Source organism: Alternaria postmessia (genome assembly GCF_024291825.1).
Source record: "Alternaria postmessia strain BMP 2775 chromosome Unknown scaffold_6, whole genome shotgun sequence".
In the NCBI taxonomy this organism is placed as follows: domain Eukaryota; kingdom Fungi; phylum Ascomycota; class Dothideomycetes; order Pleosporales; family Pleosporaceae; genus Alternaria; species Alternaria postmessia.
The window spans coordinates 400,939-414,936 of NW_026260079.1; the positions used below are offsets into that span (position 1 = coordinate 400,939).

The 13,998-nt window shown below is 53.1% G+C and overlaps 4 protein-coding genes across 4 annotated transcripts; 2 read left to right on the plus strand and 2 right to left on the minus strand.

Moving 5' to 3' along the window:
• Positions 1-838: 838 nt before the first annotated feature.
• Positions 839-3,704, plus strand: J4E82_001649 (uncharacterized protein; the record flags this gene model as incomplete). The annotated part of the gene is made up of 5 exons (XM_051727957.1): positions 839-878; positions 929-987; positions 1,069-3,295; positions 3,342-3,450; positions 3,500-3,704. 5 exons carry the CDS (start codon positions 839-841, stop codon positions 3,702-3,704), a joined length of 2,640 nt encoding a protein of 879 aa, XP_051592312.1.
• A 3,205-nt stretch (positions 3,705-6,909) lies between these two features.
• On the minus strand, positions 6,910-8,738 carry J4E82_001650 (uncharacterized protein; the record flags this gene model as incomplete). Its single annotated transcript, XM_051727958.1, has 3 exons — positions 6,910-7,663; positions 7,716-8,033; positions 8,086-8,738. The coding sequence occupies 3 exons, from the start codon at positions 8,736-8,738 to the stop codon at positions 6,910-6,912; spliced, it is 1,725 nt and encodes a 574-aa protein (XP_051592313.1).
• A 581-nt stretch (positions 8,739-9,319) lies between these two features.
• J4E82_001651 (uncharacterized protein) lies at positions 9,320-10,595 on the minus strand (the record flags this gene model as incomplete). The annotated part of the gene is made up of 3 exons (XM_051727959.1): positions 9,320-9,473; positions 9,523-9,771; positions 9,820-10,595. 3 exons carry the CDS (start codon positions 10,593-10,595, stop codon positions 9,320-9,322), a joined length of 1,179 nt encoding a protein of 392 aa, XP_051592314.1.
• Positions 10,596-12,086: 1,491 nt separating this feature from the next.
• J4E82_001652 (uncharacterized protein) lies at positions 12,087-13,332 on the plus strand (the record flags this gene model as incomplete). Its single annotated transcript, XM_051727960.1, has 3 exons — positions 12,087-12,416; positions 12,463-12,994; positions 13,049-13,332. The coding sequence occupies 3 exons, from the start codon at positions 12,087-12,089 to the stop codon at positions 13,330-13,332; spliced, it is 1,146 nt and encodes a 381-aa protein (XP_051592315.1).
• Between the last annotated feature and the right edge of the window lie 666 nt (positions 13,333-13,998).

Here is a 13,998-nt window from a genome sequence, read left to right on the forward strand (position 1 = left end):
CTGATGGTACTCTGGATGTAGAGCTCAACTGCAAGTTGCCGTCATGACTACCTTGCTCTCAAGAACATGCTGTCATGCACGCTGCCGCGATGATAATGTCAACGTACAGGAATGCGCATCCATGCTATTCGTCATGATGATGTGCGCGCGTTGTCCAATAGCCTCGAGGTGATTGACGGCCTGCAGGTCGTGGCTTGGCTTCAAGATGGGTCTACAACACAGCCAAGTCGACGACTCGAGGGTAATGCACAAGACGGCTGGATGTCATAACTCTATGCAGTGTCTGTGCAGGACGGTAGACCCTCGTTCCAGTGTCATGGCTTCCACAGGGCTGCATGCGGGAGCGCGAGCTGGAATCTGGGGGGGGAAAGCACGATGCGCAAGCGAGCCAATGCGCCGTTGCCAGGCGGGCGCTCTTTCCTCCAAGCTGCCGGCGAACTCGTCGATGGTGCCTGAAGCAAGCAGAAGAATAAATTTCTGCCCTGTCTCACCCCTACGAACCCGTAGACACCTACATACCAAACAAACACAGTGTTTGTTTGCTGTCTTGCTTGCTGCTCTTTGATCCGTTGCTCTTACACCCGTCTCCTCGCACCAAAAGTCCGTTCTGTTAGTGGGGCAGACCCTTTAGGAGGAAAACAACACGTGAACTAGGCCTGTCTACGCTCGACCTTCTTTCGCTTCAAATTCCCTCCCTACGACGACCGCCCACCGCAACTTGTACACTCTCTCTGCCTTCCTGCCGCACCACCTTCTGCTTCTCCCGCCACCGCGGCTCTTTAATTCTTTGCAACGCTAGATACCCCGCCTTAAGTCCACGAAGCACCCTTCAGCAATTATGGACATCAACCAGGTGTTGGAGGGGACCTATGCTGCCGGTATGCTTTCTATCTACATTCTTCTAGAAGCTCCACTGACTCTTCTGCAGACGCTAGCATCCGTAACAGCGCCGAGCAGCAGCTCATCCAGGCGGCCGACTCCAACTTTGTAAGTCCCCCCACCGTCAGAAGGCTGCATGTGCTTCCCGAGACATGCTCAGAACACTCCCACTAACGCCTTTCGCTCCAGCCTCAATACCTTACCGTCCTCGGTGGCGAACTCGCAAATGAACAAGCCCAGCCCCAGATCCGACAGGCCGCCGCCCTGGCCCTGAAGAACGCTTTCACCGCCCGCGAGTATGCCCGGTTACGTCAGGTCCAAGAACGATGGCTCAACCTCGACACCCAGATCAAGCAGCAGGTCAAGGAGATGGCCCTGCGTACTCTGGCCACACCAAACAAGAATGTCGGCTCAGCTGCCGCTCAGTTCATCGCCTCCGTCGCCGCTATCGAGATACCCCGCAATCAATGGCCGGAGCTGATGACCACGCTCGTCGAGAGTGTCGGTCAGGGCACCGACGCCCAGAAGCAATCTTCACTTACCACAATTGGTTTTGTTTGTGACACAGACGACGTAGAGCTGAGGGACGCGCTAGCACATCACTCCAACGCTATCTTGACGGCGGTTGTCCAAGGTGCCCGCAAGGAGGAGACCAACAACGACGTCCGTGTAGCGGCCATCAACGCGCTCAGCGACTCGATCGAGTTTGTGCGTTCAAACTTCGACAATGAAGGCGAGCGCAACTACATCATGCAGGTTATCTGCGAGGCCACACAAGCGGAAGACAGCCGCATTCAGCAGGGCTCGTACGGGTGTCTCAACCGCATCATGGGTCTCTACTACGACAAGATGCGCTTCTACATGGAGAAGGCGCTATTTGGCCTTACCATCCAAGGCATGAAGAGCGACGAGGAGGATGTTGCCAAGCTGGCTGTCGAGTTTTGGTGCACCGTCTGCGAGGAGGAAATTGCTATCGAGGACGACAACACACAGGCACAAGCCGAGGGCTCAACCGAGCTCAGGGAGTACTTCAACTTTGCACGAGTTGCCACACAAGAGGTTGTTCCAGTGTTACTAGAGCTACTTGCCAAGCAGGACGAGGATGCCGACGACAACGAATACAACACCTCCCGCGCGGCATACCAATGTCTACAGCTCTGGGCACAATGTGTCGGTAGTGGTGTCATGCCGCCAGTTCTCGCTTTCATCGAGAAGTACATCCGCTCCGAAGACTGGCACTACCGGGATGCGTCCGTTTCCGCCTTCGGTGCCATCATGGAAGGTCCTGAGGAGTCGGTGCTTGACCCGATTGTTAAGCAGGCTCTGCCTACTTTGATCGGAATGATGGACGACCAGAACATCCACGTCAAGGACTCCGCCGCCTACGCTTTGGGCCGTATCTGCGAGGCTGTTCCTAGTGCGCTCGACGCACAGCAGCATCTGCCTCCTCTGATCGGAGCTCTGTTCAACGGTTTGGCCAGCAACCCCAAGATGGCTGCATCCTGCTGTTGGTCGTTGATGAACTTGGCCGACAGGTTCGCAGGAGAGCCCGGATGCCAAACTAACCCATTGTCGCCCCATTTCGCTCAGAGCGTGCAGAGCCTTTTGCAGGTTACCGAGCGAGCTGATGCTGACAACACCCTCCGCACAGCAGCATACGAAGTACTCAACTCCTTTGTCAACAACGCCGCCGGCGACAGTGTTCCTCTAGTCAACGAGCTTTCCAACGTCATTCTAGAGCGCCTGGAGAAGTCTATGGCACTCCAATCTCAGGTTGTCAACGTTGAGGACAAGCTGACTCTCGAAGAGATGCAGACCAGCTTGGCCAGTGTCATCATGGCCATCATCCAGCGATTGGAGAGCGACATTAGGCCCCAATCCGACCGTATTATGCAGGCGCTGCTGAGCCTTCTATCGTCTCTGCCTCCCAAGTCCAGTGTTCCAGACACTGTTTTTGCCGCCATCGGTTCGATCGCGACCGCGCTCGAGGAAGACTTCCAGAAGTACATGGAGGCGTTTTCTCCATTCCTGTACAACGCCTTGAACAACCAGGAAGAGCCTGCGCTCTGCTCCATGGCCATTGGACTGGTGTCCGACATCACCCGATCCCTAGGCGAGAACGTTCAGCCCTTCTGCGATGCGTTCATGAACTCCCTTCTTCACAACCTCCGCAGTCCTCAACTTGGCAACCAGCTTAAGCCGGCTATTCTCCAATGCTTCGGTGATATCGCGCATGCTATTCACGGTGCGTTCGAGACTTACCTAGCTGTCGTTGCTCAGGTGCTACAACAGGCTGGTCAAGTCACGTTGACCACCGAGGGCAACTACGAGATGATTGACTACATCACCTCTCTCCGGGAGGGCATTATGGACGCATGGGACGGATGCATTGTCGCCATGAAGAGCAGCAACAAGAGTGAGTCTTACAATTTATAACGTTGACGACGTACTAATGACCACAGCTCAACTGATCGTTCCTTACCTTGACTCGATTTTCGACCTTCTCCGCACGATTCAACAGGACAGCAACCGCACCGAAGCTCTTCTCCGATCTTCATGCGGTGTTATTGGGTGAGTAAGATTGTTTCTCGCCAGGTTTTATTCTACTAACATCGTCCAGTGATCTTGCAGATGCATTCCCAGCTGGTGATTTCAGGGAGTACTTCCGCCATGAGTTCCTTACCGCAATGGCGAGGGAGACACGTGCAAATGCGGACTTCAGCGGCCGAACACGAGACACCGCTCGATGGGCACGTGAACAGATCAAGCGTCAAGTCGGTACGTCGCTCCGCAACAACCCCTACCTCCGTCCTGGTCCTCTTTAATAGAGTCAATATCCCCATTATATGTATTCCAGCCCACTGACCTCCCTTCCCCAGGCGGCAACCAAGGCGTAATGGCCTGAGTGTCTTGATATCCCTTCCTTCCCCAGCACTGCTTGACCTGTGTGTTGGCCAATATGTTGGATAGCTTCTCTTGTGGAAGTACCATTTAGCATGTGGCTAAAACATAGGTTTTAGCTCTCCCTCGCGTACCCCAGCACCTCGAAGCACAATTCGGAGCCCATCCGTTCGAAGATTGTCGTCGCGCACGGAACGTCGCTTCTATGGAATCATCGGTCTACATCCCTCGCAATCGCCCGGATATTCTTCACAGAGCAACATTGTCAATTTCGTCACGCCTCGTTGGGGAGGGCGAAATTGGCTTGTCGCGATACGACGATGTCACGGGTTCCAGGTATTGGGAGCGGCTTGATGGTATAGAAGGCTATCGTCCAGTCATGGATACGATCTCACGTGTCTGTGGTCACTCTGGCACGTCTTAAATGCTGTCACACACGAGAGATGTCTAGCCCACAGTATCCAGACAACGCGGCACCCCCATCCAATCCACCCCCAATCCCGACACCCATGCGCATCCCCCCCAAACGACCGTCGAACCCGAATCGCGTAGCACCCTCTCCAACCAAATCATGTAGCACCAAAAAGTCTTGTAAGGCAGAGCGCATAGCTACTAGCCAGGAGAATAGATCCTTTCCAGTCCCTTTTTTTTGTACACTCACTTTCGGTGGTTTTTTCCATTACCATTTGGAATAGGCGTTCATGCCATGTTGACCTTCAAGTGGTCTCCATTGGTTTTGTGGATATATGCTGGGTTTATAGTTGTAATGATTATTGCTGTATAGACTTGATACTCGAGGCTTGATTGTCGGTCGTGATTGTGATGCTATATTATTCGAGAGGATTTCAGCTCAAAACTGACCAAGGTCGAGTCTAACTAATGTATACAGAATCTGCACTTTCATCACCTCCACCCCAGGTTCTCTTCTACATCGTTCCCGTACAATACAAGTTACACTTGACCTTGACCACCCACCCACTTTTCACTCAGCTCCCACCATCATCCCGATCTCCCCTTCGAACTAACCAAGCGACCAACTCGTGGCTAACCCAACAATGTCGTTCACCAAGCCGCCGCCGCCCAAAAACCACTGCGAAGATCCAGCATCACTGCTGCATACGCTAGACTGTGAACACGTCGTAAAAACCTCTATTTCTTCGTCTTTGTCGCCTACAACCGCCATCTCCGCCACACCAGCAACGACCTCAAAAGCCCCCTGCTCGCCCAACTGTACGAGAAGCATCTACACTTCCAAGCCACAGATCCCACTCTCTTGGCTCAGGCGACGACAGAATCTACATGCACACTTGTTTACGTGTCTTGTTTGTGTTGAAGAATACATTCGTAGCCAGTACGCTCGCTGTCTAGAAGAGCATACTAGGAAGGGTGGCAGGGTGACGGATAACGTAGAAACAAATGTGCAAATTTGGACGTACGAAGCTGTCTTGGAAGCTGTAGAGAGAGGAGGTAGGATTTCTGAGGGGGTTGTCGGAGTCTTTCGGATCAAATATTTGGAAGGGTTTAGGTCGTTGGGACGGGGGCAGAAGAAGGATGGAGGATATGAAACGTGGGCATTGAGAGGTAGAACGGCCGGAGCATACCGTGAAGGAAAAACACAAACAGTTGTGGATGACAAAGACGCAAGTGAAGAGAGTCTGATCGGTGGAGAGAACAACGATGAAGTCAGGGTTGGGGATGTGGAGATGGAGGACCTGGCCGACCGGGTTACGGATGCAAGAATTGATATTCAGCAAGATCATGCGGTGGATACACTCATGGAGGGTCTTTCGAGATTGTAATTGAACATCATGGGGTAATGGTAGTAGAGAGTGAATTACTGCGCTATGTACAGCATACACAATTTGCACAGAAAGGGTAGTGATGACAATGGAGAAGGACACAGCGCAAAGATCTGGCATCCGATGAGCACCCTTGTAGAGAACGTACCTACCTAATCCACTTTCTGTAGAATCATCCTTAAGCTCTACTGGTTAACGTCAACTGGTTACCTGCGCCAAACTTGCGTGCCTGTGTGGGCCTTCCAGACAAGATGACTCCATTCTTCCTTACTTTACCCTTAAGCTAGAAGAATGGACCTTGAAATCAAGCAAGAGATGTCATGCAAACACATTGACATGACATCCACTCGAGCCAGGGAATTACCTTGGCGCACCACTGTGGTAGCTACCAATTCCCACCGTCTGTCAAGGTATCACACGCTTGTGTTATGTTTATCGCGACGCCATGCGTCGCATCCGAATTTAAGCAAGCTTGAACTAACTCTTCCTGACGTTAAGCACGATAGCTATTCACGACGCAGCAGTGGCGCGAAGAAGAGAATGGAGGTTCGAAAGTCCTAGTTAGCTACAAGGCATTGATGCGATCGAAACCTATCACGACGTCAGGCGAAGAATGGTCAGCAATGGAGAGAGGGTCAAACCACAGCCAAATCACTCCAGAGTATGCCCATACTCTAAATCAAGGCCAAGGCAACGAGGAATCTAAAACACATGATTATTGACAGACAAGTCATCCAGGGAGAGGAAGAGACGAGCTGGTCCTATGTGCTATTAGCAGCCATAAATCCTCCGCTTCCTGATCCATGCTGATGGTGTGTGACAGTCTGTGAGTAACCTGGAGACCAACGTGAGATCTGAACAAGGCCGTGTTCCTCGACAGACGTACCGAAGCAAGCAATAGTCCACCAACTTGTCACCCATCGTCTGCCTAAACAACCTTGTTGATTATCCACCCAGACATTATCGTCCCAATATCCACCGAAATTTCCATAGTACCTCTGAACGCTTATTTATCCTTCATGTGTTGGTAACAACGCAGCCTCCACCACTGGAAGCACCGCACGTTGCATGTTTTCGCTAGCACGACACAAAGGCCGGTACCCAAGAAATGAAGAAGAAAGAAAAGAGAGCCGTACCATACCGTCAACGCCATGCATGCGTACCGAAGGTGTAAGACTGTGCCGTGATAGTAACCGTAAGAGTGAACTAAGAGAATGAGCCGTGTAGAAACCGTATGAGCCCATGGGGTATGCTGTACACATGAGTGATTGGGTATGCCCAGCAGCAGTACCTACCACATATCTCATGACAGTTGTAACGTACCAATCGCTTAGAACCTGCTTGCAGCAGCACCCCAAAGGGAGTTATAGATCTTATCGACAACGTACGAGGCGCGGATGGTGCGGCTGTTGAACGTGCGACCATTAAGACCTTGGAGAGCCTTCTCACCACCAGAGACGGAGTCAAACTTAACAAAGACGTCTCCTTCGCTGTTGGCATCAACAGCAATATGAACGACCTTGCCGTACTTCTTGTCGCACTCAGCCTTGATCTCGACTTCAAGGTCCTTGACCCAATTGTCGCCCCAGTTGCGTTGTTCCTCGTCAGCATCGAAGACGTTCTCGATCTTAACGCATTTGGAAGCCATGGGAGTGGCGGGGGCGGGGGCAGCAGGCTTGCGAGTGGTAGGTGTAGGCATGGCAGACTGACTGCCCTGCTTGGAGTCGGGGACGTCGCGGCGAGCGAGAGCATCCATGAGTCTGCTGCGGTCATAAGTCTTGTAGTTAACTCCTGCGACATCAGTGTCATCAAGCGCAGAGGCTCCGCTGACACCGCGGTCGTCCTTGCTGTGGGTACGGTCGAAGACACCACCGGAACCACCAGCATAGGCGCCTCGGCCACCGGCACCACTGAAAGCAGAGCCCTGGTAGGATTGTGCTTGTTGAGTGAAAGTACGTAGGAGGTTGGCGGTCGATTCTGGGGTAAATTTGTCATTGCCGAGACCGACGCGAATCTGGCGGCCAGCGAGCTCGAAACCGTTCATCTCTGCGAGAGCATTCTTAGCGTGCGAAGGATCAACGAATCTAAGATGTGTTAGCCATGATAGCATGCAGGGTGGACGTGTGAACAACTTACTGAACGAAACCATATCCCTTGGATCGGCCAGGATTCATCTCATCGCGCTGGAGGATGACCTGCTCAAGCTCACCGAAAGGCTCGAAGATCTCCTGGAGATCCTTCTCGGTGACACTGAAGTGTATGTTGCCAACGTAGAGACGGTGGAAAGGGGCGCCGTTGGCACCGGGGGCAGCACCACCCTCAGAGGGACGAGCAGCACGGTTCTTCTCTGCTTCAGTAAGCTGGGCAATGATGGGAACACCCTTCAGTTTCTGGCCAGTCAGCTCCAGTGCTTGGGGAACAGACGCTTCATCCTTGAACTCAACGTAGCCGACGCTAGAAGGACTGTCAGCATGCTTGTCTGGGTCGTAGTGAAGCAAGTACTTACCCCTTGGACCGGCCAGTGACTCGGTCCTTGACGATCTGAGCTTCGACAACAGGGCCAACCCTCTCGAAGAAGGTGCGCAAGTGGCGGGTCTCAGCGCGCTGAGAGATCTGCTGGACGAAGATGGTGCGCTTGTCGCGGTCGTCTTCGGTGACCTCGGGCTCGGGCGGGGTGGCATTGCGACGGCTGTTGCGGCGCTCATCACCACCGTTGCGGGGACGGCGGTCGCGCGACCTATCGCGGTACCTATCGTTGCCACGGTCGCGAGGGGAGCGGGAACGCGGACGACCTCCACCGCTATAGAAGTCGCCTCCACGGTCACGGCCTCCACGACCTCCACGGCGGTCGCGCGAGCTGCTGCGGCGGGGCCTATCACGGTCTTCATCTGTGTCAGCACCTTTGCTTGAACGAGGACGGCTTCCGTCTCTTCGGCGGTGGTCTCTGTCGCGGCTTCGTCGCCGGTCTCCATTGGACTCACGATGACGGTCCCCACGGTCTCGGCTCCTATCGCGACGGTCTCGGCGGTCTGAATGGCGGTCGTCGCGGCGGCTGTCGGTGTCGCGCGCCTCGCTGCTGGCGGTGCGCTCGGCGTCCTTCATCTCGACCTCGCGGGCCGTCTCCTCGAGGAGGGCTTCGACTGCGGCCTGGGTAGACATGTCGGTGGTGGTTTCCTAGCTCTCGATAAGTGTAGCTGGTAGGAAGTGATGCGCGATGTCACTGCAAAAGGCGATGTGTTGTTGTTGATGGCGAGCACGGGCTCAAGTATTGATTCAATTGCGATATCGAACGGACGTAGTAGATGTCACTGCGGACGATTTCCGTAAGACCTCTTGAGTGAACTGCACTCGACAAATGTGTGCTTGATTGAAGCTTTGTGGATGCCGTTCAGTTGTTAGTAGGTGGGTGAGGTGGAGAGCGGAGGGATGGCCTAGGCGTCGCAACTTGAAAAGTTGGAGAGGGGTCTTGGCAAGAGCCTCGCATGACTAATCGGGAAGCTGCAGGCAACGATTCACGTGCACAGCAAAGTGCTGAAGAGGAGCAGTGACTGAGGAATCATAAGATTGTTGGCATTACTATTATATAGGGTAGTGTGTCATGAATATATCTGCAAACATCAAGCTGCTTGGACCCAAAATGGTCTCGCAGACGCACTAAACGCCTTCTCGCAATGCTGGTCTTGACAACGTAGTGACAGGTGGGTGTCTGATAACAAAAGTCTAATAGGAACCTCATCAATTTAGCTCGACTTGATGACCTTGGAAGGTCCCATCTCGAGCTCAGTGCCGAAGATGCGGTCCCAGAAGCGGCTCGTGACACCGAAACCGTTCTGGTAGTCTGCGAAGTGATGTGCGAGGTGGTACTTCTTCAATTGTTGGTAGTAAGGGGGTAGCCTTTGAGATGTTAGTGAGGTTCTTGAACGTAACTTTTGCGTATACATACTTCTGGTGGTGGAGGAAGTAGTGTGTCATGTCGTAGCAGGTGTATCCAAAGATACCACCGCAGTAAGCAGCCAAAGCAGCGTACCAGTTCCAAAAGATGACTGCGTGTGCAAATTTCCAGAAAGGCGCCGCGAGGACGACGAAGAGCGTAGGTGGCATGACGAGCCTGTACCTGTCCATGGGAAGGTAGTGGTGGATGCCGTGAAGGAGGAAGTGCAGGGTGATAGCGAAGCGGTTGTCGGGAAGGTGGCTGCTTGTTGTTAGAACATGTTGGATGTGTGAGAGGCAGAGAACTTACTCATCGAGATGGAACAAGCACCTGTGCAGAACGTATTCGATAATGGTCCAGAAACCCAGCCCAAAAGCCCAGTATCCCGCCAGTTCCATGGTAGATGACAGTCCACCGAACGCTACAGCTGTTCCGACTGCAACGCAAGGCCACCACAGTGATGGTACGATCCACCATGGCGTCTTGCTAAGCGGCTCCAAGAAGTTACCGAACAATGGCGCAGAGTCGCCTCCCTTGTAGTGACGCGGTCGGTGCACTTGCTCTAGGTAAAAGTCTTTGCTGAAGCCACCGAAGAAGACCTGCATCAAGAGCGGCTTGTTCAGGTCCAGGAACTTGTGCTGCTTGTAGTCCATGGTGGGGTCAGTCTCTTTGGAGAGGTCTTCCGCAGACGACATGCCGGTTGCGGCGTACAGCGGCTTGCCGTTCTGTTCCATGCCCTTGAGCTCCAGTGTGCCCACCTCGGTTGGTGGCAGAGGTACAATTTCCGCAGGGTTCGAGCTCTTCACTGCGCCATTGAGGACAGGCTCGGTGGCCATGAAGCCCACAAGGCTCTCTTCAAGGATCTCGTAGGCCGAATCGGAATGTGTGTGAGAGATCTCGTCCTTCAGAATGGCTTCTACGTCCTTGCCAGCGTATTCCAGGATGAACTCGGGACCACCGGGATGGCCCTCAAGGAAGTCGGTGACATCGTAGACCTTGGTGCCAATGGTGACATAGCACGACTCTTCGTTGTTGTGCTTGCGCACCTCGGCGGTCGGAATCGTCGGAAGGGTGCGACCGGGCATGGTGGTGGTTGTCGACATGAACTCTACAGTAAAGGCGGCAGGTTCTTCGCAGTACGTGAACGGAGAGAGGTAATCGTTAAGTAATTATGTGAAGCGGTGTGTAATCCAAAGACAAAGTATCAGCGGTGTGGTGGTCAGCTACAGTTGCGTGGCGACAACAACGCGGAAGCCAGGGATGGAAAACTGTGGCGTGGTAGAACACCAGTTCGGGGTAGAGAAGGAGCGTATAGGGTGGGAGGATGCGCAGAGTATAAACAATACAATGCGCGCGTGTGTGTGCAGAAGACAATATAGCAGTCTGTAAGAGTTCCAGTTATTGTCAGGAGAGCCAAGCCGCATCGCTCGCCTCGCAGATCTCACCACCCGCAGCTAATGTGGCGAGACCGGCATCTTCGCCTTCCCACCTCCGAGACCGAGATGCCACCACGAAATCTCAGTTTGCGGAAAGGAGATGCAATTTCCCTTGGCCTGGAGATTGCCGTGGTAGTTTCTGATTGGGCACGGTCTCTTCTAGCGCTCTTCATGTGCCCATAGTCGGATCACTTTTGTTTCGTCCGAATAAGTGCAGGCAGCACCCTAAATCACATGCGACTTCGCACCGCTTCCATGTGAACGTGCCTCGTGACTACCACACCTACGACGCATTACATCTAAATCTGTTAAAGTATTCGAGCCATTCCACGAAAAGGAAACTCCAAACAGATACCTGGGTGCAGATGTTGCGGCAGTCGACGTAGGCTTCAACAAGAATATCTTCTGTCGTGGACAGAACCGTAGACTTCTTAGTTGTATATGCTACTTCGACATGCATTGCTGTAACAAAGAGGCAAAGTCAAACGCCGGCAGAGTGTTTATCGATTCCCTTGTATGGGGTAAGGTTGCCTTTGGGTGGAACACCAAAAGACATTTCTGCAGCATTGACCAGCTTCAGGTCACCTGAGCGGCTTTACGTGTCCTGGCAAGATATGTATACACGTCGACGATTTCCAACGTCGAACAAGCCACCAACATATCGGCCCGCCGTTTTGAAAGCATTCGCGTGGACGCCAATGACAGGCTGTGAGGCTGCCCGCCAGCCTTGCTGGACCCTTGTCTGCCAGGGGTAGAAAAACGACATTGCGTCACTGGCCGTTACCAAGTCGCGACTCCTTCACAGCATCCAACAGCAGCCAGTCCTTCGATATGTGCCTTGCTTTTGGTACAGGGCCCTGGCCCTTGACCTCACCCCCGTTCCCAGCCTTATCATCAGTACCTCCACAACCTCAAGCACATCTACATACCTCTACGACGACGCTTAACAGGTCTATATCCTCTCATCTTATACCTAGCAACCATTCCCTACTACGAGCACTCGTCCTGTGATTGCGCATCCGCTGTGCGCAGTCGCATCCCGCCATGTCTACTTTCAAGTCCAGCAGGGGTCATACCCGGCCTATAAACCATTATTCTATCGCTCAGCTATGCACCGTATTGTGCCTGAGTGCGTTGCCTATGGCTGACGCTTTCCACCACATGGCACAAAAGGCACCCTGGAAAGCCAATCGGAGAAAACTGGACATCACCCCCTTGTTGGTGACGAACCGTTGTCCCGAGAGCATCTGGCCTGGTATCTCAACGCAGTCCGGTACAGGTCCTGGAGAGAATGGCTTCAAGCTTGAACCTGGGGAGACGAAAAACCAGACTGTGTCAGAGGATTGGCAGGGTCGCGTCTGGGGTAGGACGAATTGTACGTTCAACAGTGACGGCACCGCTGCTGAATCGGGTCGCGGAAAGGCTTGTGGATCCGGCGACTGCAATGGCGCCTTGAATTGTCAAGTCGGGGTATGTTATTACGCTCTATATTGATACACCGCTGACTCAGATGTAGGGGGACGTTCCCGTCTCGCTTGCCGAGTTCACGTTGGATGCTGGGGATGGACATACATACTACGACATCTCGCTTGTCGATGGCTACAACGTCCCCATGGCAATCGTACTCCAGCCGCTCGAGAACGTCACGCTCGATGATATTCCTCCGAACCTCACCAACCCATCCTGCCAAGGCACGGATGGACTGCTAGCTTCCCAAGGCTACAATCCCTATCCCGAATACCCTGACTTCTTACGCACGAATACCTCCTACCCCTTGCCCTTTGATCAGAAGGTCGATAAGAATAAGATCTCTAAATGGTGTCCATGGGATTTGCAACAGAACCCCCCTGAGAAGCCTGGCGATGGCGTATATCCGTATCCTGACGACAACATCCAACGGCCACAGTTCAATCCTTGCTTCTCTGCATGTGCAAAGAACAATCGACCTGAAGACTGCTGTACAGGAGAATACAACTCTGCAAGCGCGTGTAAGCCAAGCGAGTACTCCAAAAACGTCAAGGCAGTCTGTCCTGACGCATACAGCTTTGGTATGTGGTCCCCTCGATATTCAATCAACGGAGTAAGGCTAACAACCAGAACAGCGTTCGATGATCAGACTTCAACCTTCATCATCCCCTCCGGAGCTGGATTCGAAGTGGTCTTCTGTCCCGGTGCGCGTTCGACGACGATCCTCTCAACGAGCCGAGAGGAAATGCTTCAGTTAGCGCAGCAAGGCAGAGTCGACAAACAAGCTACGATGATGATGAAATCCAGGAGTGAAATGGCAAAGAGAAGTGCTGCGTCGAGGATCTCAAAGTTGGGTGGTAATCCATTTGCGTTTGTTTTGGTTGTAGTGGCCGTGACATCAGCTTCACACTTCTGGTAGCAAGACTGTAGTTACGCTTTGTCGTCCATGGGGTTCGGAAGCCCCATTGCTGCTGTTGTTTGTTGGTCGTACGTGGAGCGAGGTGGAAGTCTTGCGGCAGTCCCAGTTTTATACCCCTTCCTCTTTTCTCCAATTGACTCTTAAGCATCTCAATCCAATACTTTCCCCCAGATCATTCCCTCATTGCAGCACAGTCGCATGCAGAGAGGGGTCTGCTATAGGCCACATGTTGGTGAGCGACCAAATGCATGACCAGGTAGTGGTGCGGCAGAATTCGTGTTGTCAGATTTAAGACCTGCGCCTTCCGGGTAACCGGAAGCTGCTTAAGGTGCTGTTGGTAAGGTACCAGGTAAGATTTTACAAAGCGATTATAGCGTACGTACTCAGCAACATAAGGTTGCTCTGGCAGAAGTACCCCACGTTGCGTGGGACTTGACCACTCGGAACACTGCCGTCGCTCCTCCAATGTTCTACCCAACTTCTCCATATGGCACGGAACAACGGAGACCGATCTCATCTTGCAATTCACCCTCTGTACCTGCACCTCGTGGCCTTCTGACGGCTGAACTGCGGCTCAGGGTCATATCTTCCGACATCAGATCCACAATAGGCGGCTTGCTAGCCGCTTTGGGCGCGGGCCACCTTCTCCGCATACCCTTTACGGAC